The sequence below is a fragment of the Strix aluco genome, chromosome 1 (genome assembly GCF_031877795.1).
Source record: "Strix aluco isolate bStrAlu1 chromosome 1, bStrAlu1.hap1, whole genome shotgun sequence".
NCBI classification, from domain to species: Eukaryota; Metazoa; Chordata; class Aves; order Strigiformes; family Strigidae; genus Strix; species Strix aluco.
The window spans coordinates 9733337-9758916 of NC_133931.1; the positions used below are offsets into that span (position 1 = coordinate 9733337).

Genomic DNA, 25580 nt, shown 5'->3' on the forward strand with positions numbered 1-25580 from the left:
CCGTAAAGTGTAATATAAAGAATTCCACAGACATTAGGATTTTTAGGTGAGCCAAGAAGAACACTTCTCAGGACCCTGTTTAGGGAAAGTGTTGCTCTGAATCTGCGTATCTTCTGAAAGAGAACGCAAACACGAACATCCAGCTCCTCCAGGAATCTCTTGGAGTGAGCTCTGCCACTCTCACCTCTCCAAACACCCAGGTCTGCAGACAGAGATACCACTGTGGTGGTGCCTAACCTAGAACAAAAAATACCAGGAAATGTACACAGGGCAAACTGCAAAGCCAGGCAGCCATTGGCTGGCAGAGTAATATTTCGTCGTGTGAGTTTTGTTTATTAGCAACTATTTTAAGAAGTGCTGCTATTTCATTTGCCAACTTCTTTTGCTGTAAGGTTTCACGCAGTTAGCCCTAGAGGAGAGAGAAAGGCTGCTGAGTTCATTAATTAACCATTGCTGCAGTCTGAGAAACAGCTGAAGCATATCAGTGTAAAAAAAAAAAAAAGCAAAACTAACCTGAGCCAATTTTTATTCACAACCCTAACAAATAGTTGTACTTGCCCCAAACAGTCTGATGTCAGTGTTATAATTTTATGTGATGCTATTATTTTTAATCTAGAGGTGAGTAGCCCCTGGTATGTATAAAATATTATTTGAATAAGTTTCATGATTTAATTTTTTTACCTCAATTTTCTTTTTTGATTTTGATTTAATCATTACTTTACAGTTTTGGATTTTTCTGTTTCTTTACTTTCCTTTGTTTTAACAGCACAGTCCCTTAAAAAAAAAAAAAAGCCAAAATCCCTCTTTACTGAAATCAGGGGAAGCATTCAACAGTGGCAGAATCCTAATCAGGAAAATCAGTTTGTTTCTTTGGAGGGATCTGATCTCCAGGAACTTTATTATTTCTCCTTTGTTCAAACTCTGCTGCTTTGTTTACCTGGGAGCTACTCAGGGATGGAGCTATCTATTCTGTGCTACATGCTTCAGTTCTACCACAGTAGGAGCCTCATCCATCAATGCAGAGGTATCATCATGATGCAAACAAGAAATAATAATAACCAGGAAAATCAATCAGCACAAAAGAACTACATGATATTAGACTGTGTACTAGGTGTTTTATAACTGTGAAGTAAGGATCTTAGGTAAAGAAATTACTTGGATCTTCCTCCAGCTACTCAAATAACTGTATAAGATGCAGATATACACATTCTTTTATCCTATGATTCTCTGCCACATATGAAATTATCTCTAATGCTTATTAATATTGATAATATTCATAAGCATAATGGATATGGTTATAATTGACACAGAAATCATCCCACATGTGCTCAGTGTAGATCTAATTTAATGTGCCAGACATGCATATTCTTTTAGAATAAGGAGTGTTATTCACCACAGATTTCAACTAGGGACTGGGAATGAGGATCACTCCCATTTCATCACTCAATTTATCACTGGCCTGTGCTGACCCCCACACATCACTTTATGTTTCTGTGCTTCATTTGATTTGAAAATTTGCCTTTCTCAGTTGCTGTAATATGTGACTAATACATTCAATTGCTTTGAGATTTTTGTACAAAACATGCCCATCACTTTCCATGATGCATCAAAAAAGGAATACTGTGTTGACTTCTGTCAGCCATACACATTTTTTGTTAAATACTGTATACATTGAATGTACTGGGAATGTTTTCATATAATTTTACTCTTTTTTAAAAGCTCTGGTTCCACATAATTCTCTTAAGGACTGGAAGGTATGTCCTGTGAGGAGTGATAAAGGACTTTGGGTTTGTCTAGTTTGGAGAGAAGGAGGCTGAGGGGGGACCTCATTGCTCTCTACAGCCCCCTGAGGAGGGGAAGGGGAGAGGGAGGTGCTGAGCTCTTCTCCCTGGGATCCAGTGACACGACATGTGGCAATGGATCAAAGCTGAGCCAGGGAAGGTTTAGACTGGACATTAGGAAGCATTTCTTTACTGAAAGGGTGGTCAAACACTGGAACAGGCTTCCTAGAGAGGTGGTTGATGCCCCAAGATTGTCACTGTTTGAGAGGCATTTGGACAATGCCCTTAATAACATGCTTTAACTTTTGGTCTGACCTGAATTGGTCAGGCAGTTGGACTAGATGATCATTGTAGGTCCCTTCTAACTGAAATATTCTATTCTATTCTATTCTATTCTATTCTATTCTATTCTATTCTATTCTATTCTATTCTATTCTATTCTATTCTATTCTATTCTATTCTACTCTATGCTATGCTATGCTATGCTATGTTATTCTATTCTATTCTATTCTGCTTCAGCCTGATCATCAGTGACTCCAAGATCTCCTTACATTAGTCCATCTGTGTGGAGGGGACTTTAAAGTAGATGCCATATAGTTTACACAAGGCTGTGCTTGCAGCACTGGGCTTCAGAGCCAGATGCCTCCTCTGCTGGCCTCCTTGTTACCCCATGCTTCTTGCTTTCACATCCATACAGTGGACCAGTTTCAATGAGAGGACTGGAGAAGACTCCCACCTGGGTTAATTTGTTGCCTTAATAGGTCTCTTTCCTAGGATTGGGATCCATAGATGCAAACTGCCTCACCTAGAGCTAAGGGAAGACCAGAAATCATGCCCTGATGCTTGCGCAAATGTTGTCAGTTCTTGAGCAAGAAGAAATTCCCTTCTTCCTGAGTGAAATATTCTGAAGATTATAGGTCTCAGGCTGAGCTCTGTGCTGCCCAAAGAGTTAAGAAAAGTTAGGACACATTTCAGGATTCAGTCCCTCCCTCTCCCCAAAGGCTGTAGCTATATTAACTCCTCCCAAACAGGCTTCCTGCATCCAGTCTGTGAGGTGGGAAAAGCAGGTCTATGATGACTGTCAAACTACACATGGGAATTGAGGAGGGAGGGTTGGTTGACCCAGAACAGTGCCTGCAACCATTCTGGCGGTTTAGCAGCATAGATGACTGCATTCCAAAGACTTTCCTTGATGCTGTTTAGTGCACTGGAGGGATGCAGCTTCCCTTCCTGCCCGTACTCCTATGAATTGCAATGAAGGTGAGTGAGAGGTGTATACTTGGTTTGTCTGATCGAGGTGCTAAGTCCACTGGGGACAGTTCTGTATAATATCTTTATCAACGATCTGGACAAGGGTATCGAGTGCACCCTCAGTAAGTTTGCAGATGACACCAAGTTGGGCAGGAGTGTGGCTCTACAGAGGGATCTGGACAGACTGGATCAATGGGCTGAGGCCAATTGTATGAGGTTCAACAAGGCTAAGGGCTAAGGTCCCGCACTTGGGTCACAACAACCCCATGGAATGCTACAGGCTTAGGGAAGAGTGACTGGAAAGCTGCCTGGAGGAAAAGAACCTAGGGGTGTATGCCGACAGTTGGCTGAATATGAGCCAGCAGTGTGCCCAGGTGGCCAAGATGACCAATAACATCCTGGCTTGTATCAGAAATAGTGTGGCCAGCAGGACTAGGGAAGAGATCATTTCTCTCTACGTGGCAGTGGTGAGGCCGCACCTCAAATACTGTGTTCAGTTTTGGGCCCCTCACTACAAGAAAGACATCGAGGTGCTGGAGTGTGTCCAGAGAAGGGCAACGAAGCTGGTGAAGGGTTTAGAGCACAAGTCTTATGAGGAGCAGTTGAAGGAACTGGGGTTGTTTAGCCTGGAGAAAAGGAGGCTGAGGGGAGACCTGATTGCTCTCTACAACCACCTGAAAGGAGGCTGTAGTGAGGTGGGTGTTGGTCTCTTTTCCCAAGTAACAAGTGATAGGACAAGAGGAAATAACCTGAAGTTGTGCCAGGGGAGGTTTAGATTGGATGTTAGGAAAACTTTCTTCACTGAAAGGGTTATAAAGCCTTGGAACAGGCTGCCCTGGAAGGTGGTTGAGTCACCATGAGGTATTTTATGTAGACGTGGCACTTAAAGACATGGTTTAGTGGTAGACCTGGCAGTGTTAGGTTAACAGTTGGACATGATGATCTTAAAGGTCTTTTCCAACCTAAATGATTCTGTGGTTCTATAAAATCGCCTATACTTGAAGCATTAAAGGAGAGTATGCCCTAAAATGGACAGAGAGATTTATAGTAGATTCCTCCAAGATCTGAAGGTCCTTGAGAGCAGCTAGTGAAAATTGTACTGTGAGACTCAGGCAGAACTTAAGTCATATGAATCTTGCTCGAGGACCTTACTGTAAAAATTTTTTTGACATTTCCAGAATATAGCTGAATGCCACTCTGACTGATGCTATGATAATTTCCATGATCTTCTCAATACCTAGAGTAATAGCAGCTTGCTGGCAATAATGGGAAGGGAAGAAGAATTTATTATATGTATTTCATTTTTGCTAATGTAATTGTTTTTGCCTGTTAAGTTTCATTAGTCACCTGAGAGGCTACAAGAAATGGTAGAAGAACACATGAAGTGTTCCCATTTTCTGTGTGATGGTACAGGATGATAGGGCCTCCAATAATCTTCTTATAATCTTAATAGCTCTTCATGCTTAGAAACAATTTTTCCAATGATTTCTCACTTTTCTGTAAAAATGTACTTGTGTCTACTTATTCTTAGGGGATAGTTAAGTAATTATCTGATGGCAGCCACTCTTCTTTGATATTCCTCCATAGTAGAATATCTAACGTAAGCATTCAGTTACTCCAAATCCCATCAACAATCAAAACAATACAATTTAAAAGCTTTAAAGACAGGACTCTCAGAGGTAATGTGACTTTGAAGAAGGAGTGTCAAAGAACACATCTTAACATTATGCCAATTATTGAAAGTCAAGAAAAGCACTCATATGCAGAAAGATGGGTATAAGTTTAAGTTGTCTGATGGCCTGAGGCCTTGAAACTTAGTACAAAGATTGTTAAGCTAGCTATTCTTTCCTCTTCAAGCAGCTAACAAAGCTTTTGCTGGCCAGATTTCTTTCCATGGCACCAGAACAAAACTCCTTATTGAATTTACAAATCCAAGTGTCATTTATTAAAGAACTCTTTTGATTATATACAAGAAGGAAGAGTATTTGAGATCACTTCTGCTTTTCCTCTGCAATACAAGACTTCTGTAATTAAACGACATAGCTGATTTTTTAAAATCCAAAAGAAACCAATATATCTAATAAAATCATATCATTTCCAATATTTAAATTTCTAAAGGTTCAAACAACTTCATAGATTTACCTATATTTGTATTAGATACAAATACTCAGCAAAGGCAATGCTGTGGAATTTCATGCTTTATTCTTTTTTTTTTTGTAACTTGCTTTCAGGTTCAGTAATTACATTTGCAAGTCAAAATAATATTTACTATGTTCCTAAAGTTTGTGTATCTCTAAAGAGAGTTTATAGGTGCAATTTAAAAATGGAAAATACACACACCATTAATTAAGAGACTTATTTCTAATTACTATCATTAAAAACTCAAACTATAATCTGGAAATCAAACTGTTGTCTTCTGGCTAACAGCAATATGGATCCAGCAGTTGCAGATTTGCAGAGAACTTGCAAAGTTCTTAGTCAGAGCTTAGTGGCCTTTACCATATAATGACAATTCAAGGAATCTCAGACAAAAAACAAAATGCTAGAACATCCTACAAATAAGGAAAGGATTAAACGTCAAAATCATAAACACACACACAAAATATCTCACAGACTTTGTATGAGCCCAGTGGTTTACAAAACATGGAAAGATAGGTGGTCACAGCAATTATTCCCAAGACAGTCATCTGGCCTAGAGCTCATTTTTCAATGTGATCTAGGGACTAGTACAGGGAGTAGCAAGGGAGATTTGCAACACTCCTCAAGTGAAGGGACTCCTTAAATCACTTAAGTGGTTATAAGAGCATCTCTCGTGACTCCTTAAGTCCCACTAACTCCCACCAAACTCTATGGGGTTAAGCAGTCTTACACGGTGCAGACAGCACAAGATGAGGTTTGGGGCAGGGGGTGTGTGTGGGTAATCTGATTAATATCTATAAATATGTTACTGGGGGTAGTAAAGAAGACAGAGTCAAGCTCTTCCCAGTGGTGCCCAGTGACAGGATGAGAGTCAATGGGCACACCCTGAAACACAGTAAGCTTCACAATACCTTTTTTACTATAAGGGTGACAACACTGTAACAGGTTGCTCAGAGATATTGTTGAGTCTTCATCCTTGGGAATATTAAAAATCTGACTGTACAAGACCCCAAGCAACTTGCTGTATGTGATCCTGCTCTGAGGAAGGAGGTTTGACTATAGATCTTCAGAAGTCCCTTCCAAACTCATTTATTCTGTGATTCAGTGATAGCATTACAGGTTTCAAGTAGACAGATCCGAAGATCTGCTGAGGATCTAGAGGGCAGAACAAACATCTCCGAATCCAGCCTGAAGAAAACACACAGCTAGCGTAGGCCACAGCTTCTGTGATCACAGTGTGAGACCTGGTTTCATATAGGTACCATGCCTCCTGCACTCACTTCAGTCCATTCCAGTCTTGAGTCATACTCTGGGACTTAACTGCAGGCCTGTATCATAGAGTCATAGAGTCATTTAGGTTGGAAAAGACCCTTAAGATGATCGAGTCCAACTGTAAACCTAACAGTACCAAGTCCACCACATGTCATCACCTGATCTGGCACATGACTTCTTTGTGAGAGCTGTTCTATAGGCTTGTGACCATCATATGGTCCAAAGCTCAAAGCAATATCCTTGCTTTCCCCACCCTCATCTGGTGACATCAGGCAGTCCCAGTGCACAAGCATATAGCAAACATCAGGCACACACACACTCTGTTCTTCTTTTGGGGAACAGTTTTGTCTCTGTGGTATTTGCAATATTACAGGTGGGAGAGTTTGAATATCAGTAATACATATCCTTTCTTTCCACCAGCAAAAAGAGCTCCTCCATCAGTACCAACCATTCAGTTTCAGATGGTCAGGTTGCTACCTAAGTGTTAGGAGATATCTGATAAACCTGTCTCACTATGGCTTTCTCAGCAGTCTTAGCTGTCAAAGCAAGCTAGAGGCAGGCTTACCCTTAGGCAGTCCACCATTGCCAGGACAATATTCTGAACAACTGACACTATCCTTCTTTTAAAAAGTCAGAAATTAACCTTCTTCCAACAAAACACTGATGATCTTTAAACATAGTCTTTTCGGTTGCAGTGGCTACTACTCATTTTTACTGCTTCTGTAGGAAGAGGGTTGCTCTAGAGCAAAGGAAGCTGAAGGGAGACTGTGGCAGCCTTCAAATATGGCAGGGGTTGCTACAGAGAGGAAGAAATTAATTGTTCTTTGCTTCATCTATAGCTATCAAGAGATGATGGGCTTAAGTTATTATAAGGAATATTTACATTAGTTAGTAGGAGAAACCTTGTAACAATAACCTAATAACAATAACTTAAATAACCTCATTTTGCTTGGGAGGCTTTACCCTGAAGTATGATTAAGCAGTTTAAAGAGGCATTTTTTTAGGAGTAATTTAGATAATATCCAGGACCTGGAGCATGGGTTAAATGACCTGTCAAGGTCCTCTCATGCCCGACTTTCTATAATTAAATGATACTGGCTCCTAATTCTGTCTATGATGCAAAGTGTTTGCAAACTTCAGCTCCCAAAGAAACAAACTATTTTGTATTTCTAATGATTGCTACACTGAGGCTGATGGATTAGTCTGAACTGTCTTCATTTATGTAGCCTGAAATGCCACATTTATATCTTTGGTTTGCTAAAGATATATTGGATCAACCATTAGCCAATAATATTGCTGATGGTGCAAGAAAATTACAGAATCTAATTGTCTCTTCCAAGAAACTAACAACTAGTGAAAGGACTGTATTGTCAATAAACACCTCTTGAAGGCAAAGAAACAGCAAAGAGTGAATCTGCTGAATAAGAAGGGCTGTTTTTGCACAATGAAAAATATTTTTCAGGTCATCATTAGCTCATTTTAATTGACCTTTAATCTTTCTCCTTTTATGTGGTAAACCTGGTCTGATCTGTTTTATTTAGATATAAAATAAATATATAAATATACTCAGAGGATCATAATTATTGTAGATTCTGTTCATTATATACATTTGTGGTGTGTATGCCACTTAATTACAAAGAATAAGAATTTTCCTGGTTGTTCCTACTCTAAGCAAAGTATGTAAGTACCTATGTACATTAAAAGACATGGATATTGTCTGAAAATTTTGGGACTACAGTTGACTTTAGAACTATTCTTAGATATATAGTACACAAGAAAATAATGGAAATATAGGCATACAGGCCCATAATTAAATACAGAGATTAGTTCATGCTTGCTGAGTGGCTGGAACACTGTTAAGAGGTGGAAGAGTCCTGGCTCTTCCTTTGTGTCTATATCCACCCTACACATTGGGAAGCCTCATGGGATAGTTTGTCTCTTGCAAAGTTTCTCCATGTTTAACACCCACAATTAGTCCATTAGACCTGAGACTGCTTTCTGTTACTGGAGTAGAACAGCACCTTTCCTAGGGCTGAGCAGCCCACCCTGCCGGAAAGCAGGGAATTGGGCTTTTACTTTTGAACAGACACAAAATGATTCCTTTCTTCTCCAATAAAGAAAAAGGCCTTAGCGTTACACAACTGTAATTCAGAGAACATGGTGGATAATGTTCTCTTCAAGGGCAATAAACTCTGACCTTAATCACATTTTTCATGTTGTGAAGGGCAATTCAGTCTTTCAGCAAAATACTTTTATTTCCAGACTACAAAATCAGTATCAGCAGTTCACAGCAACTATACAGAAACCTTTAATGGAAGATTTTTAGACAACCATTTCTACTCCTGTCGGATACAAGAATGTCTTTGAAAGACGAATACTTTGCAAATTCATGCTGAGTTTTCTGTTCAGAGTAGAGGGTGTTATAAAACACACGTGTGAAGTACAGGTGCTCTTGTTCTTCTTAGTGAAAGTAAGGTGGTAGGTAGAGCTAGGTCATCCTGGGCTTTTTTATCATTATAATCATTTTGAAGAGACGCACATTGACAGTTTATGGATTAGGATACTTTTTTCCAGGAGTTTCTGGATGATTTCATCCAAATTCAGTCATACTGCTGTGTTCCTGCAAGCCCTGGACTGGACAGGTTCTTGAGCTACCACTGCTCATAATTGCAAGTCCTGCAGATCAGCAATGTCTGCCCTTGTGATCCAGCAAAGAGTTTTTATTGAATACAGAGCTCAGCAGGAGCCCTCATGTCCCAGAGGAGAGATTTTACAACTCTGCATGGCAATGACTCTTCTATTGCAGTTTCCAGTTGAACTCAGTGGAAACTGGAAACTAAGAGCTACCATATGCTGTCCACATGCTATAGGTGTCTTCTAAATCTTAAATATCTCTAGGTAGCCACATTTTCCCTTCTGGGTGCCACCAGAGTTGTACCAATCTAAGACAATTACATGCCTAAAAGGCTGAGTTGCCCCAAAATGCAATAGTTCCACCTCTTTGCTACTAACTAGAGAAAGAGAAAAAAAAATGTGAGGTTTGGGTTTTTTTATATAATCTGCCAAGAACTGAAAATTTTAAGACACACACACACACACATACACACATTTACTTTTTTGTTTTCTTGAAAGAAATTTTTAAAATAGCCCTTCATAAAACCTTTTTCGTTCTCCAGATTTGTCTTGCCTGTCTCCAGACATTGTCCCCAGATTTGTTCTTTTTTAAAATATCATATTGTGAGGTATTTAGTCTGACTAGTTCTACTTTGCTTGTTAATATTTTTCTCCTTAAAAAAAATGGCATGACTTAGAGGTTTTCTCTTTTTTGTGAACTCTTTGCGGAAACCGTACATAGGAACATGTCAGAAGGCAAGAAAGAAGGCCAGAATGAGAGATAAAAGTTATTTATGATACAGGTACATTGTGTGTTTATTTCAAGGATATGTTAGCTTTATGCTCACTTAATGATTAATCAAGCTGACTTTAACAAATGGATGTGGATGTTCATGAGGAGGACAACATAAGAAGTCATTTGAGCTTGTTCTTGTTTTTACCCAGAATTTAATATGTTACACACGTGGTTACTGTACAGTGTCAGCCATCAGATGTCATCTTAATATTGACAGCTGGTATGTTTGTAGTGCTGTCTATAGACATGGCTTTAATTGCTTTCAGCACCACACAATCTAAACAAATAAAAAAGAACTTAAACAGTGGGACCTGGCTGGGGCCTTATTTTCCTTTAAGAACAGAAATTCTATTTTTTTTGCATTTGTACATACCTTGGAAAGGGTGCATCTGGCCACTGCAATGGATGGCAAAAATTACACTTTAAGAACTGATTTCATCATTTTAGGGAAAAAAAAAATTCAAATTGTTATCAAGAAGGAGACATAAGCAATTCCCTAGGATATCTGAAATGCTTCATTTCACTTGTATTCTGATAGCTAACAAACCAAGATTGTTGGAGGAAACTACTTAAAAAGCCATCAGAGCCAGAAGGCATATCTCCATCAAACAGAACAGGCTTTGGATCAAGCATTAAACGCTAGAAAATGTCTCATCCTGTCATTAACTGTGTCCTTTCTCCTTGAGCCCTTTCATAGAATTAACTATTAGCTCTGTCTGGCTTCCAAAAAACATCAACCAATTGGGAAGATCAGTTTATAAATCTGGTGGTCTCTGGTTTTCTTTTTTAAGGCTCAGAAGTAATGTTCTCTCCGCTGCCTGAAATTCCAGTAAGAAACCCACGTTGTCAGATAATCCTTGACTTAAATTCTGTCATGGTTTTTGTGCCATGAAACACAACATTGTCAACTTTGGTATTCATATCCCAGCATGTCCAAGGCCACATGTAATTTCTTCTCAAGCACTCATCTGCTGAGTGCTCCTAAAAGAACAATGTTTATGTATCATGACTGCTGCTACATTGATCTAAATAGTAGATACATGAGCTAAATACTCACTAAGACCAAACACTACTTTGCCCAAGCAGATTTCTCTTTGAAGCCAATGAGCTTCTGTGTGAGCAGGTTAAGACTGACCTTGCTCTTGAGTAGGTGCCTTCAAATAACCTGAACTGCAAAAAGATGGAGAGCATTCATGGCTGTGCATTGGATCAAACCCTGTATGCACTTATACACAGCTATCCTGATGTAAACCATCTGGGGCTTCTCTTTTGAGTTTATGTCCATCAAGTTTTAATAGTCTCCAGCAGCTCTCGCTGGTATCGACAGGATTCATTATTCAACATCTGAAACAGCAGTTGTTTTGTCTTGTATCATTTATTTAATATTCTATGAGCAGTCCAGTTTCTATTTCTCATGCTTACACAAGCACTGAAAACAAAGGCATGGCTTATATTGTTAGGCAAGGAGAATTTGGCCCACAGTAAATATCAGGGTCTGATGTTAATCCCATCCTTGTTTTATACCAGAATAAGCCACTGTCTTCAAAGGAATTAGTCCTAGGTCACAACAGTGTCACTGCAGAATGAATCCTGCACTATATGTCTTCTCTGCTAGCAAAGAGGCAGAAGAAACCTAATCCTTCATTATTTGTCTGTGGCGTATTCTGCCAGCCAAAGGATTGAATCAACTTTTTCCCACAGCACTCTCTGTACTTTTGATGTCAGTCTGACTTCTTCTAGCTCACCACACTGAAGCATTCACCATGACTAATAGCAAAACAACACCCACAGGTTTCACAAAGGAAAATGTTTGTCCTCGCCTAACTCTCTGAGATAAAGTTTTAATCCAGCTGGTCTGGAATGCTGTAACCTCTCATGGCTTTTGTCTGGTACATTTCCATTTGCTCCTGTGTCCCTTATTTTCTCTCCAAGATAGTTTCTAATTGAGAGTTAAAAAATTTGAGATAAAACAGACTTAAGTAGAATATTGGGTAACATTAGAGAGTTATCAATAAAATTCCCATTTATCATTGAGATATTCATGTCTTCCTCTGTGCCTAAGCTGTGTACAGTTCAGCTCTGGAGGACAAAGGCTCCTGGTCCCTATCACCCCATCCCAACCATTATGAAGTTTTCCTTGCAGGTTCATCCATATCTTCACAAGCTCTCAATTTTCCATGGTCTCCCAAGGTTATATCAGCAGCGGTTCCCAGTGTGGTTAAGGATGCCTGAAATTCTGCATACACTGAAGTCAGACTACAGTCCACTATCTTTATGCTACCCAAGATTTCTCCAAAACAAAGGCAGGCCTCAGGTGCTGTGATCTGTGATGTTTACAGCCTAATGTTAACATCAGTGATAGCTGAGAAAGTAGGTGTTCTTGGGTTTTGTTGATTTTTTTTTAAATGTTTTGCTAGGAAAGTACTCTAAAAATAGCATTACTGAGTTCTGCCTTTTCTTGGTTTTCTGGAGATCATCACAGTCAACAACAAAAGGAGATACCGAGGTAAAAAATAAACACAGGGAATATCAAATTGCTTTCATTGAGGTTTTCAGGTCATTTTTCGAAAAATAATTTAAAATGAAAGCGGAACAACCATAATAGGAAAATTGGAGAGAGGAGATATTTACCTTATTATTTCTGGGCTAGCAAATCTATAGCCTGATCTGGGAACTATAAGTCTAATCCTGTCATCTCACACATCAATCAGTTGTAGGTTCAATGGGAAAACTCCATCTCTAATGACACTTGGGCAAAATGGCAGACTTACAGGTGCAACTGTGGGACAAATTTAGTCTTGCTGTTGGCCTTTAGTTAAAAATGCTGATAATAAAGTGTAAAGAGCCTTTGTTTCCATCACGGTTTTGACTTTTTTGGGGTTAATAATTTAAAAAAAGAACAGCTGTGGGGGGTGGTTTGTTTGCCAGCAAGTGTAACTGATTAACGGAAACAGCTGATCAGTAGAGCTTCCCATCAGAGTAGAAGCAGTCTTTGAAGGACAAGGTTTGTTTGGAAAAGGACACTCAACACTATGATATCCCTCATCTATTTTTCATTACCTGTATTTTCAGTACTGTTTCAGTTAAACCAATTTACTTTTTAATAGGTATTAGTCTCACTCTCACCCAGACTGGATTGGCTTTCATAACGCTGTGTTTATTTCTTGATAGAGAGTCCAAGAGTAATTTAAGATCATTACATTTTGCTATTATTTTCTTTTTCCATTACAATACCAAAGGAGAGAAATTATTTGCCAGGTCTTGCTTCTTTCTTCCACCTATGGCCATAGCTTTGTAATTCATAGGAAAACACCCATGACCGGGCCTAACACAGCTGCAAAGAAAAATGAAATCTTCTCTTGTGCGCTCTGTTGTTATAACTCTGCAGAATGCACCGAAGCAGGGTCACCTGTACACAAATCCTGACGATTGCCAGTTCCATTGGGAAGCAGCATGGAGTACATACTGCAGGTAATTGCTGGGACATGCATACCTTTGATCAGATGAAAACAGCAATGCAGTGTGTCAAAAAAGATGAACAGTTGTCAGCCTTACAAACATAATCATTGCTCACTCAGTTTTGACATCCTACTTCAGATAAGAGCCATTATCTAGAGCAATAAAAACAGCTGTGCAGAACACCACCCCAAACTCATTTAGCAGAAATGCAGACTACTTAATTCTGTTTTCCTTAAAATGTAGTTAAACTCTTTCCAATGCTGCAAAGCAGCTCTGATGAGTTTGGTTTTTTTTACCATTACCTCTCATCAGTTGTATAATCTATTAAGGGAAGTACCAGGAGTTCTTCTACCTTGGCTATCTTGTATTGATTTATGCAGAACTACTGAGATAATTTAAGGAAAATTTCCAAAAGTTACTTTCACTTTAGAGGTTCTAGTTTTAGGGTGTCTAGCCTCACCCTAAAACTCAGGAACGCTCTCAGACATTTCCAGACGTTTCCAGACTGCATTTCAGATGGAATTTTTTGTCACTGAAGTTGTCTAATGCCTGGTCCCCAAATACTGGTACATCTGAATTGGGAGACAGTTTTTTACAATTCAGTTATGCATGTATGTAATGCGAGGGGAAAAATTAGCGTTTTGTAAGGGTTGCTTCAAAAAAAACCAGGAATTATTTTTAGTCTTAATATCTAGGATGCTGTGAGTGTGCTTCCCCATTTTAGATTAATTTCTTATAAATCTTTGTTTAGATGGTCTAACTTTTATTAGTAGTAATTTATTTCTCTAGTGTCTTTAAATGGAATGTGGCTTCTATTGAATATAATTATTTGGTATCTGTTTTGAACAGTAAATGTGCAGCTTGTAAGGGAGATCAACTTCCGCGTAGAAAAAGTGTAGGGAAAATTTTAATATCAGACTGAGCTTCATGAATCTGAAACATGAAGTGCAGAAAGGGAAACTCCACAGCTGCTTTACACTCCATTCTGAGCAGTGAGCAGGGAACACCTTCTCTTTAATGGTTTCCTAACCTACCCTGACTGCCATGGACTGCTTCCAGTGTGTTTTCTGCTATGCAGGCATTTGTGCAGTGCCTTGCTTTTTGCTGTTTTTTTGTGGGTTGTTACAGGGTCTACTCCTGGTTAGACAGCATAGGTAATGTAAAGTAATTCTGTAGTATATGTATTATGGTTTCAAGGTTACGTGTATTTGGAGAAGAAAACAGATTTCTGTCTGAGCCTTTTATGTTTACTTAAACACACCAAATGAGGTGATGTTTTTGTACAATAAAATGATGACATCTGGAAGGTTTGGCTTTAGATTCCTCCTTGTAATTACCCTGCAATGCAGCTGTCTTAGAGTAGAGGGAGAAGGTACCTAAGCAGCACACAGAAAACACTGAATAGAGAGGGTTATTCATGTCAAAGGATAAGATTGTTCTTTCTAAATAGGAACATTTCAGGTATCTGTAATAGCATCCTGTGTGCAAAATTATGACAAAAGAGTGCTGTGCTGCTCAGTGCACAGGAGACATGATCACCAGGTTTTGGTGTGTAGTTCAGGATCAGTTCCTACATGGGGGTCAGAGACTTCAGCAGAGTAACCTGCAGCTGTGGGAAATGCTTACTAAAAATTGCAGATCATTTACCCATCTCCATCCATTCGCCTATATGCACAGGCTATGACCCTGTCATAGATATGTCCCAGACATATCTAGTCACTTTAACATCTATAAAGAGCACCAAAAAAATGTTATCCAAAGTCCCAGAATATTTTTTTATTTTTTTAGTTAAGATTATACTGAATCCCAAATTTTAGACAAACTCAAGGGTAGTTAGAGGATATGTGCTGAAAATTATTTCCCATTTGGGGCTGCTCAATGGCCCTAGCAGGATTCTGCATTTGCTTGACTGCCTACATGCATCACTCAAGTTATGTCAGCCATTATGTGTCTGAAATGATATGATATGATATGATGATATGATTTTCCTGAAAGATCTCTTGTACCATACCATGTTGCAAAAGTCTTGCCGAAGTTGATAGCTGACTTACCGGTTTATATGGTTTGAGCTACCTATGAACAACTTAATCAGACATTCAATTTTCTGCATTTCTAATGGATTCAATGAGAGGAAGAACAGGAAAGAAAAAGCTATTTTTCTGAGAGCAAATTAAACTCTTGTTCTGAATATTAAAGATACATATTTCTGAATTCTGTCTTGAACTAGAACAATTGATTTTATGCAAATGTGCCATCGTTCAGATGGAAAATGGTCTTTGTTTTCTAAATCACCAGCAGGGCAGGAGCAATAGGCATATTAGGATATTCTGCAATAGGATGGAGAAAACCATGTCTGAGACGAGTTACTCTCATTGAGGCTAATCTAATAATTCCTTGGGGTACAACATGTGTTTTGGTAGGGCAACCTGCCTTGCAGGCTACAGACTTCATGCACATTAAAGGCCAGACTGTGTCCCCTAAATCCATAGAGAAGTCCTCTAATGCCTTATATAGAAGCAACAAGACCAAGCTTCTTAAAAGATCTCAGCTTTCCTAGAGGCATAAATAAGATCTGAGTTTTTGAAGAATCGGTCGACGTTTGCATGGGAGCTGTGCACAGCTGAACCACAAAACTCGGTTCTAAACACAAAATCGGGAGGTGACACTGATACAAACGGCTCCTTTCACATTTAGCAAATCAGGGGTGCCTGTGGCAAAGCACTGATCTTAATCATCCTCATCTGTGCTTGACTAAATTTACCGGGAATAAACAATATACTTTATATACCTTTCTACATCCCTGTCTTCTCAACTGTATGGTATGTTCCTGTTTTTCAGTAAACTATGCATGTGTAGATCAGATAAAAGATTTAGCACTCACTCCAGCTCTGAGTAGGAGATAAACAGCTGTTGTATTTATACATTGGACAATATAGAAGACCAGGGACAGATGAGCTTTCTGGAAAGTCATGGCAACATTTTGGGCACCTTTGTGGGACAGGTTGGATTCCAATAAATGTTGATGAAGAAGCACCCTCAAACAAACAAACAAAAAAAACCTCTATCATGGCCATTGGCATTTAGCAGTTAGGCCCAGGAGAAGTCAGAAGGAGTGAACCTGGGGAACAAAAAAGCTCCGTACAAGGTGATTTAACAATAAGGCAGTAATGATTTCAGTTTAATGAGTTGGCAGCATTGCCAGCTATGAATGGTCACGTGCTTCCTCTCCCTGTGGAGGCTGTGCTGTGAACTCAATCAGACGACTGCTCTAGATTGGAAAATCACTGCCAACGCCAAATGTTTGTTTTTTAAGTTGGCCAGGTTCCCTGATATAATGCACAGTATGGTCCCACAAATAATTGATCTGGCACGACAAAGGGGAAGCTGTGCTGAGGGATCAAGGTGGGCAAGAGGCAGTACAGAGATACAGGTACTTACTAGTTTTGCTGCCAGTAGCTTTGATTCATAAAATCATGGTCTCAGCTGGAGACAGAGGCTTGCTGCAGCCCAGCAGGGAGAGAGTGGCAGAGTCTGTGCTGCCAGATGTTCCCGTTCTATACAAAGTAGAACATTTTCATCTCAAATCCCACACTCATCATGCAACCCTCAGTTCATTCCTGGTGACCAGTTCTTATAAGAGCATAAGCTGTTTTCCCTCGAAGTAACCTAAACAAGAGGGTGATGGAGAAGAGAGAGAGGGCAATGGGGTTTCTGTGACATTTTAGTTACAAAAAACAACCTTGTGACAAGCTGCTATTTTTAGTTAAACAACTAATGATGAATCAAAATGCTTCTCCAAATCTAATTAACCAATAATAATTACCATAGCAACCAGTTCTTTATGTGGCACATGCTGAAAACACTCTTAAAGAAGCACAACAGCTTTACTTTCCCAGTTTTCCCAAAACAGAAAAAAACTACTCTAATCCGTTGTTGAAGCCAATCCAAAAATTATAAAACAAAATAGGAAAAGAATTAAATAATTTCCCATAGGAAATTAATGAAATTTCTGCTCTTTAGGACTGATCTGCCTTGAGAATATCCAACTGGAGATTACAGCGAAAACATTTCTTTACTTTTCAGATGTGTTTTAGTGAGATCAGCCCCAGGACTGCTCTGTTTCTATGCAGCAGAACAAAATTACCTGCTGAAGAGATTAATAATAAGTTTATTTCTGCAGAGCACACTAGGATTTCTTTCTGCACTTGAGGTAGTAACACACAAGTTCAGTGTCCTTCTGGATTTCAGAATTGTTTCTAAACTTTTTCAGCTTCACTTCCACTGTGTTTTCCATGTAAATGTATGCTACCGTTGGTTCAACTATTCATGATGAAGATTGTCTGTGGCAATTATCATCTTTTAGAGCTAGCTATCAATCAACATATTTCCAATCTGTTGAGTCTGTTGAATGCTCCTAAGTTTCCCTCAGGTTATGGGCTCTTTGGAAGTGCTGAACTCAGTCAATCACTATACACTCCATAAATATCTCTCAATGGCAAGACTTAGAAAGCACTGGTTTTATAGCTTTATATTCCCTCATGGACAATTGCACCTTTTTAAAGAGGAAATTCATGGCAAAATTAAAACACACTTCAGTTGTGATTTTTGAAGTTTCAAAACTTCTGTCATTTTTAAACCCTTTTTTTAACTCACTCCCAGTTGCTCATAAAATCACAAGATTCTGTGGAAACTCCAAATCAAGGCAAACTCAATTAGGTGCTCCTAACAGCAGAAATGTCTACAAATTGTTGTTATGCTTAACCCAGCTCTTGGCTCACCTGTACCCTTCTGACTTCCTGAACTACATTCAATTCAATTGTGGCTGATTCACCTACTACTTCAAAACAGACTTATGAGCTACTTTACCATCCTTTCAATGATTTTTCCTTTTCCTGTCCTCTTACATTACTGCACTATACCTACTTTAATTGATACTCCTTCCTGACCAGCTGTGTCCAGTGACTTTTAATTGTTTCTTTGTCTGAGATCTGGTGGTTCCCAAATCCACTCAGAATATTATCTTGGTTTCAGCTGTCTTGGCAATGTCCTTTTTATATAATGAGTGACAGATGAAAATGAAATTATTTGAATCAATGTGTACTGTCAAATTTAAACTTAGCTTTCTTGTCTGACCTGCATCCTCTCCTTTCATTGCCTTTGTTTTTGGCTAGTTTTTGTATTAATTTTGCAAAGGGCTCTGAGGTTCCTGTATGAAGGACACTTTATAAATGTAAATTTATTTGACAAGAGATTTCTCTGTGAACTAAACTCTTAATCACCTCCCATGAGAAATATGGGAAGAAGAGTTTTGGAGTAAAACTTTTAACTTCTGCTTCCAACTACCTGCATGATCTTGTCAAGTAACTTTCTTTAGCTCTGTTCATCCTATCATGTGATTATGTGCAACTTCAATTTCAGCAGGGACAGTGCTGATCTTGTTACACAGATATTCTCAAGCAACATGGGGATGGGTACCTTCTTGTTTATATTTTTTAAATATTCAAGAAGCAGACCTCCCCAGAGCTCTATTTAACATCAAAAAAGTATCACTCACAGCTTTTTAAGATCACTTGCTGTCTCTGCTACAGTAGTTTATTTGAGTGCTGTGCAAGGTACAAATAGACTAAAGAGCTTATAAGTGTTCTTTTTCTCACATTATACCTCAGCTTTCCTGCTGTGTGAGCGTTGGTTATCTTTAGGTCAGTCAAAAAGATATGGAATTGTGTATGTCTTATAAAGTCAGACTCTGCCCTGGCTTGTAGCCCTGATAGGCAGTAGAAAATCCTGCAAGACTTCTGGAATTGGCCACAGTAAGCTGTAGGAAAAAAGAGTGGCAATGAGAGACTCAAGTCTTATGTATCTTTTTTATTCTTTTATTAACAAGAGCAACAGATTAGTATCCTTGCAAAGCATAGTGCTTTACTCCTTAGATTGGTTTCAATCAGACTATTATATGTAAGAAAAGCAGCTTTTTCCTCTGAGTAAGCTGTTGTTTTACCTGTAACATGTTTTCCATAATTCCCTTTGTCCAAATCAAATTATGTGCTCATGAAATCTAATTGAAGGCCAAATTCTACTGCATTTTCTCTAAGGAGATCTGCTGAAGTGAGTGGCACTAGTCCTGAGAATTAGCAGAGATGGGTGACTGAACCGGGCTCATGAGGAACTTGCAATTGAATTTGCAAGGAAACGAGAGCACCCTGCCAGTGCTTTCATTTTTGAAATGCACATTGTAAATGTTGTGAAAGGCTTTTCTTTTTTTCACCAGATAGTCTAGCTTTCCTAGTGTGTGAGCACTGATTATCTTCAAGTCAGTCAAAAAGGTATGAAACGTTGACTCCTCCAGCCACCCACAGCTGATTTCAGTTGTCCTGCTGAACAATGTAATTTTGAACTGGTCTTATCTCATGTCAGCTCATCATACGCCTTTTAGTAGCCTCCACCACAAAGGACTTATCTCATGGGCTGAATTACTACATTCTGTTTTATCTTGGAGCAAAGGCAGAAAGCATCTGGAGGAAGGTGGCTGGTCCAAGGCAACCTGTCTCCAGTAAAACAGGGTAAGGTAAATAACAGGGAACAAGCAGTAAGCACAGAGGTGGAATAGTGACAAATGCAGTGAGACTAAATAGTGTCAGATTCCTCCCTTTAAAAAAATAAAAGTAAGGGGTAATTCTGTAAGCCTGTAAAATCAAGAATGGTGAGAGGAAGATGAATGGAGAATGATTAGTCACTGTTTCTCATATTATAACCACGATGCAGCACTCGAAGAAGTGATAAGGCTGTGAATTAAAGCAAACAAAAGGAAGCATTTTTATCACAAAGTGCCTAATTAAATTGTAGAAATCTTTGACATTGAAAGACATAGGGACCAAAGGCACAATTAACTTCAGAAAGTATCAGAAACAGTTAAGCAGACAGATAGAGTATGCTATCTCCAGATCAGAGGTGCTGTAAACCACAGGATCCTGGAAGCCAGGAAGATGCAAGGATCTTGCTAACCATGCCCTATTTCTCACAAGCTTTGCCTAGACGTCTGTTACTGGCAAAGGTTAAACAAAACTTCATCTGGAGCCAGGATATGCATCCTTATTTAATCATGGCATATAAATTGTAAATGAATTCCCTGTACTATTGTAGAACAATACTCCAGATTCAGAAATACGGGAATATATAAAGCTGAAGTTTCTGCCGGATGCATTTGGTTTGATATCAGATCTCGCTTTCATGACTTTGAGGAGCGAGACCTACAGATCTGAGGCACAGCGTTACAATGAGATTAGGGAGTTTTGCTAAATGTTTTCTCTCTTTCATAAGGACAAGCAACACTTTGATTTTAGGGGGACTGATTATCAGATAATACTACAAAAATGCAACCCCTAACCCACAATGTTCTGTAACAACATATTGGTGGAGTGTTCAAGACTATTTTGACAAAACATCACTGAATGTTCATTTTATTTATGTACTCGTAGCCACTCTGTTATCCTTGTACTCCTACCTGGGCACTCTCTGCTGTATTCTATTAGAGACAGGATCCTGAATGATGAACACTTGATCTGTCCTGACATGACTATTCTGATGTTATGATCCTGTAGGTATCACCCATAGCATTACAGTCCATAGCTGTCAGAGTCTGGGTGGTTTTGCCAGGCGGGTGATGTGGCCGCAGGGTAACGTAGACCATCCCGCTCCATGGCTAGTCTGCCACTGGGAAAGAGAGGTGATCCCATAAGTCAGGGTGCACTCAGGGGGACCTCATCAGCACAGCGGCTGTGACTGGACCTTGGCAGGAAGATGGGGACCTGCAAGTTTGCAGACTTTCAGCTGGTTTGCTGTGCCCCAATGACTTCTTTATCTAAGGTAGCAGATAGAGCGGTTTGGCTCTACATGCTGCATTTGAGGAATATTAATGATTTCTGGACATATTTTTCACTCTTGACCCTCTCACAAGTCAAAAAAAAGGCAGGAGGAAGTGGAAACTGAGGAGTTCACATGAATTTGCAACCTATAACAGGGTAGAGGTATTGGATAAAGCTGCTGAAACTGCAGGTCTCTGTTCTGTCTCTAGTGTATGCAATATTACAAGTTTCTTATTCAGTTCCCCAAACAATCCTCAGTTCAATGGTGTTGATGTGTCCTGTCTTTCAAATATACAGAGCACAAAGAGGTATCAATGAAAGACAAATACACCACTGAAATGTACACTGTCCAAGGATCCACTCCCATTTGGCTCTTTTAAGTTCATATTGCAAAGAAAAAGCTGTGACGCACCTTCTACAAGGAGAAAGAGTGCAGCTCTTACGTAGGGCTCAGTGAAGAAAAGGTCTGTGTACACAAGCACAGGCTATGCAAAGATTTGGTTATCCTTTCAGCTTCCCCTGTTGAATGGTTCAGGATTCAGATTGTGCAAGCTTGTGCTTTGGCAGCAGCTGAAAATGAATTTATTTAATTTGTTCAATAATAACAGAATAACTGTTATCGCTGGTATTAATTCTTAAATAACTGACACTCGTTGTTTTCCTTAATATGGCTTTCTTCTCAAACTAAGCCATGGAACAAATCACAAAGTTGTTTTACAGAAGAGGCAGTGCAAAAACAATTTGTTAATTATGTTTGTAATCATTCCTGACTAAAGCCCTGTGAGTCAGTTCTTGGAAACATCATTTGTGGTTCAACTAGAGTTTAATGCCCCCAAATACTGCATATTTCTTCCTCAAGGCAGAGAGAATTTTACACGTTTGATGCCTCTAATTAAGATCCAAGAGATTCTTTATGCAAACTTTCCAAACCTTTATTTTTACAGCCTACATGACTACAGAGCACTATTTATCTCTCTCTCCTTTTCTCTTTTTGAACAGATATTTTTGCTTCTCCTGTTTGATCAAATCCTATTTGTTGTTCGTTGCAGATAGCGGCTCAGGCAGTGTTATTTATGTGTATGAACACTGCAGGAATCTTCATTAGCTACCTATCAGACAGAGCACAACGTCAAGCCTTCCTGGAGACCAGAAGATGTGTAGAAGCCAGACTGAGACTAGAGACAGAAAATCAGCGACAGGTATTGGAGAAACAATCTTATTTTTATATTAACTGGAATTGATAATTGGACAGGAACAGGCTTTTGTAGCCTTGCTGACTCCAATGTGGTATCACCTGATTTGTTCAGGTTAAGGGAGTTTCATGGTGTTATTTTGTTGGTGTGTATCGATCTGATATGATCTCTTCAAGATTTTCTCTGGGAAAGAGGATGAATAGACAATGGCTGTTCATTGTCCTTTCCCATACAAGAAGAAGAGACCATCAAATGAAACAACAACTGGAAGGTGTTTAAAAATGGTTCTTTACACAAAAGGGGTTAAACTGGGAAGCTTCATGTTTCAGAGTGTTGTGGATACTAAAACTTGTATCACTCAAGTGAAAACTAAGCAAGGTCATGGAAGTGAACTCTATCTAGGCAGATAAAATAAATCATCTCTGGTTCACAGATGAATTTTTGGAGCTGGGAGACCACTGCAGGGAAATATCACTATATGCTTTCTCTGTTCTTAAACTCTTCTCTAAAAATCTCCTTTTGGCCACTGTGAGCAATAACATACTGGGTTAGGTGAACTTTTGATCCGAGCAGGTATGGATGCTCTTAGATACATCATCTTTTCCAATCCAGAATAAGAGGCATTGAATAAAAAAAAAAAAAAATTGCTGCTTATTACTTTGTACCAAGGAAACAGAAATGAGATGTAGCATGATATACATATTTTGCATTCCCACTGAAATATCAAAAGGTTCACCTGCTGTTTAAGAACTTACATTAAGATCAAAATACAACCTGGACATATATATATATATATGTGTGTGTGTGTGTGTTACACTGTTATTTCATTCTCATATGAATTTAGCCATTCATTTTGACTTGTTGTGTAGATACATATATTCCTTCTCAATCTTATTTAATTTACTTCTTAAAGCCATGCTTTTATACAGAGATCTAGGAAGATGTCATATTCTAGACTTTACTGACTAATGACTCAGTATGAATGCATGACTGTGCTGAGTAATGCAAGTTATCTATGCCAGAACATCTCTCCAGCCATTGCTGACTGAAGAGGTTTTGAGGGATGCTATCTAGGATGCTCTGTTCTCATTTTAACTGTAGGATCACATTTTTATGGCTTTTGGGTTTTTGTGAGTTATCTTTTTTTCATTTTCCTTCTTGTCTAATCTTTTACAAACTAATATTTTGTAAGCTTTACTTTGATCATTGTTTTGTAGAGTTCATTGTAAAAATCTTTATAAAACATGAAAAAAAGATTCCCTTGTTCCAGATGATTCTGAGGATTTTCCATTAGAATTACTTTATTCTCTCATGGAAAATGAAATTTTACTGAGACAAATGTTTTTTTGAGAAATTCATTTTTTATTTCTTATTAGGAAAATGAAGACAGATTTTTTCCATTTAGGTGGGTTGAAAAAAAAACAGATTTTTTTTTTTTTGTGAGAGGGGAAGTAGGGGTTGGATCTGAAATATTTGGTTTTAATCAGTCAATGTTGAACTGTACATTTTGTCTTGGCCCAGTGCCTTGCAAGGTTTCAGGGCTGTGCTGTCGCCTAAAGGCAGAACTTCCTGGAGAGTTACCTCATTGCAGCTGAGACTCACCTATAACCAAAGTAGTCTGTCATAGGCACCTTATGACTGGAAATGCATAAGGAAAATTATATTCAGGCCAAGGAAAATGCCCACAAGAGAAAAATACAAACATCAGGACACCAAATGAAAGATCTCTTCTAAAACTCAATTTAATGATAAACTACCCTAAAATTTAGGAACAAAGCATTTTGAAATATTTCTAATTAATGTTGTTGGAACTTTGAAACTGTGCTATTATGCACATTTATAAATATATATATATAATATATGTAACATACTTTTCAGCTTTTCATTTGTATTTGGGACATCAACAATGACAAAATATTCCAATACTGGAATGTCTTGAGGAATGAAGAGCCTGTTTCCCTCAGTCTTCTATTCTTTCCCTTTGCTTCTGAAGCAGTGGCTCATTTAAGCAATTTCTAAAGATATCTTCTTTAAGAAGACTGGCAATGTCACATTTTAGGTGACTGCTTTTCTTGATCAGCTTGTTCATGTTCACTTGATCAGTATCCACAGGCAGTAATTTGGTGACTGTTAACATTTTTCTATCTTGAAGACATATATTTCATGATGCAGGGAATACGTAGTTGACATGAATGTAAAAATCATATTACCTGTTAATGCATATCACATTTTAAAAAGTAAGATTAGATCCTGGTGAGGGTTAATAAATTCTTTCTATGACTCTCTAGAAAATAGTTCTGATAAATGAAGGGGGGGGGAAAGAAGGAAAAAGTAGATATAGGCCAATAGTTGTGATATGGCTTCTGAAAAATTCTAGCAATATGGATGAGGCACTAAAAATGTGCAGAGAAAGTAGAAGAGCAGTTATTAGTGTAATTCTCCCAGATATTAATTTCAGGAATTCCAAATTCTATTCCACTTTGATTTGTTTCACTTCTCATAAACTGACTAAACTTAAGGTTTCTTACAGCAGGGTCATGTTTTTTGTGGCTTTCAGTGGTGGTACTGTTACTTTTTATAGTAATGGGTGACATAATTGAAATCTCTCAAGGTTTGTTTCCACTCCTCAAAGCTTCCACTTCTTGAACTAAAAATAATAAATAATTAAAATAGATAATTATATTGATTGACAAGTCATAGGTATGACACGTCATATGAAATATGACAGCTTGCCAGATAGGTCCCATAGGGTCTGGTTTTGTCCTTACTTTGTTTAAATCTGAAGACCAGTAAAATTAAAGTAAGAAAAACCAACATGAGTTACAAAATTAAACAAGGAATGGCATGTTCTTCCATAAGTAATTGCAGAATAAGACTTCAATTTTTTATAAAGGTTATATAAATGCTTCAGATACACTTCTGTTCATTACTGTGCACTGTTAAAACTAAAAAATCAAGTTTCTGCACTCTCAAAATGACCTTTCCAATTTCTCAATATCCCTTAGATTTGTCATCTCTAATCATCCATCATTCTAACAACTACAAATGCTATTGCTATCATTATTCAGTGTTGCCTAAAAGAGCCAGCCATGGAAAGTTGTCCAGTTGTGAGCCAAATATTTTATAATCTACGTTTTGGAGACAAGCAAGAGGTACTATCAGACATGTGGAGTTGTACAAGATAGCAATAATACTTATAAGTAAGGATCTGTTT

General features: G+C 38.5%; 1 protein-coding gene across 2 annotated transcripts in view; it reads left to right on the forward strand.

The window, feature by feature from the left end:
* ADCY8 (adenylate cyclase 8) overlaps positions 1–25580 on the forward strand; it is a 139042-nt gene that overhangs the window by 7884 nt on the left and 105578 nt on the right. For both annotated transcript variants that reach the window (XM_074840604.1, XM_074840700.1), the window contains exon 2: positions 22223–22372. In XM_074840604.1, the coding sequence (XP_074696705.1) occupies positions 22223–22372 (150 nt within the window). The remainder of the gene's footprint in view (positions 1–22222; positions 22373–25580) is intronic.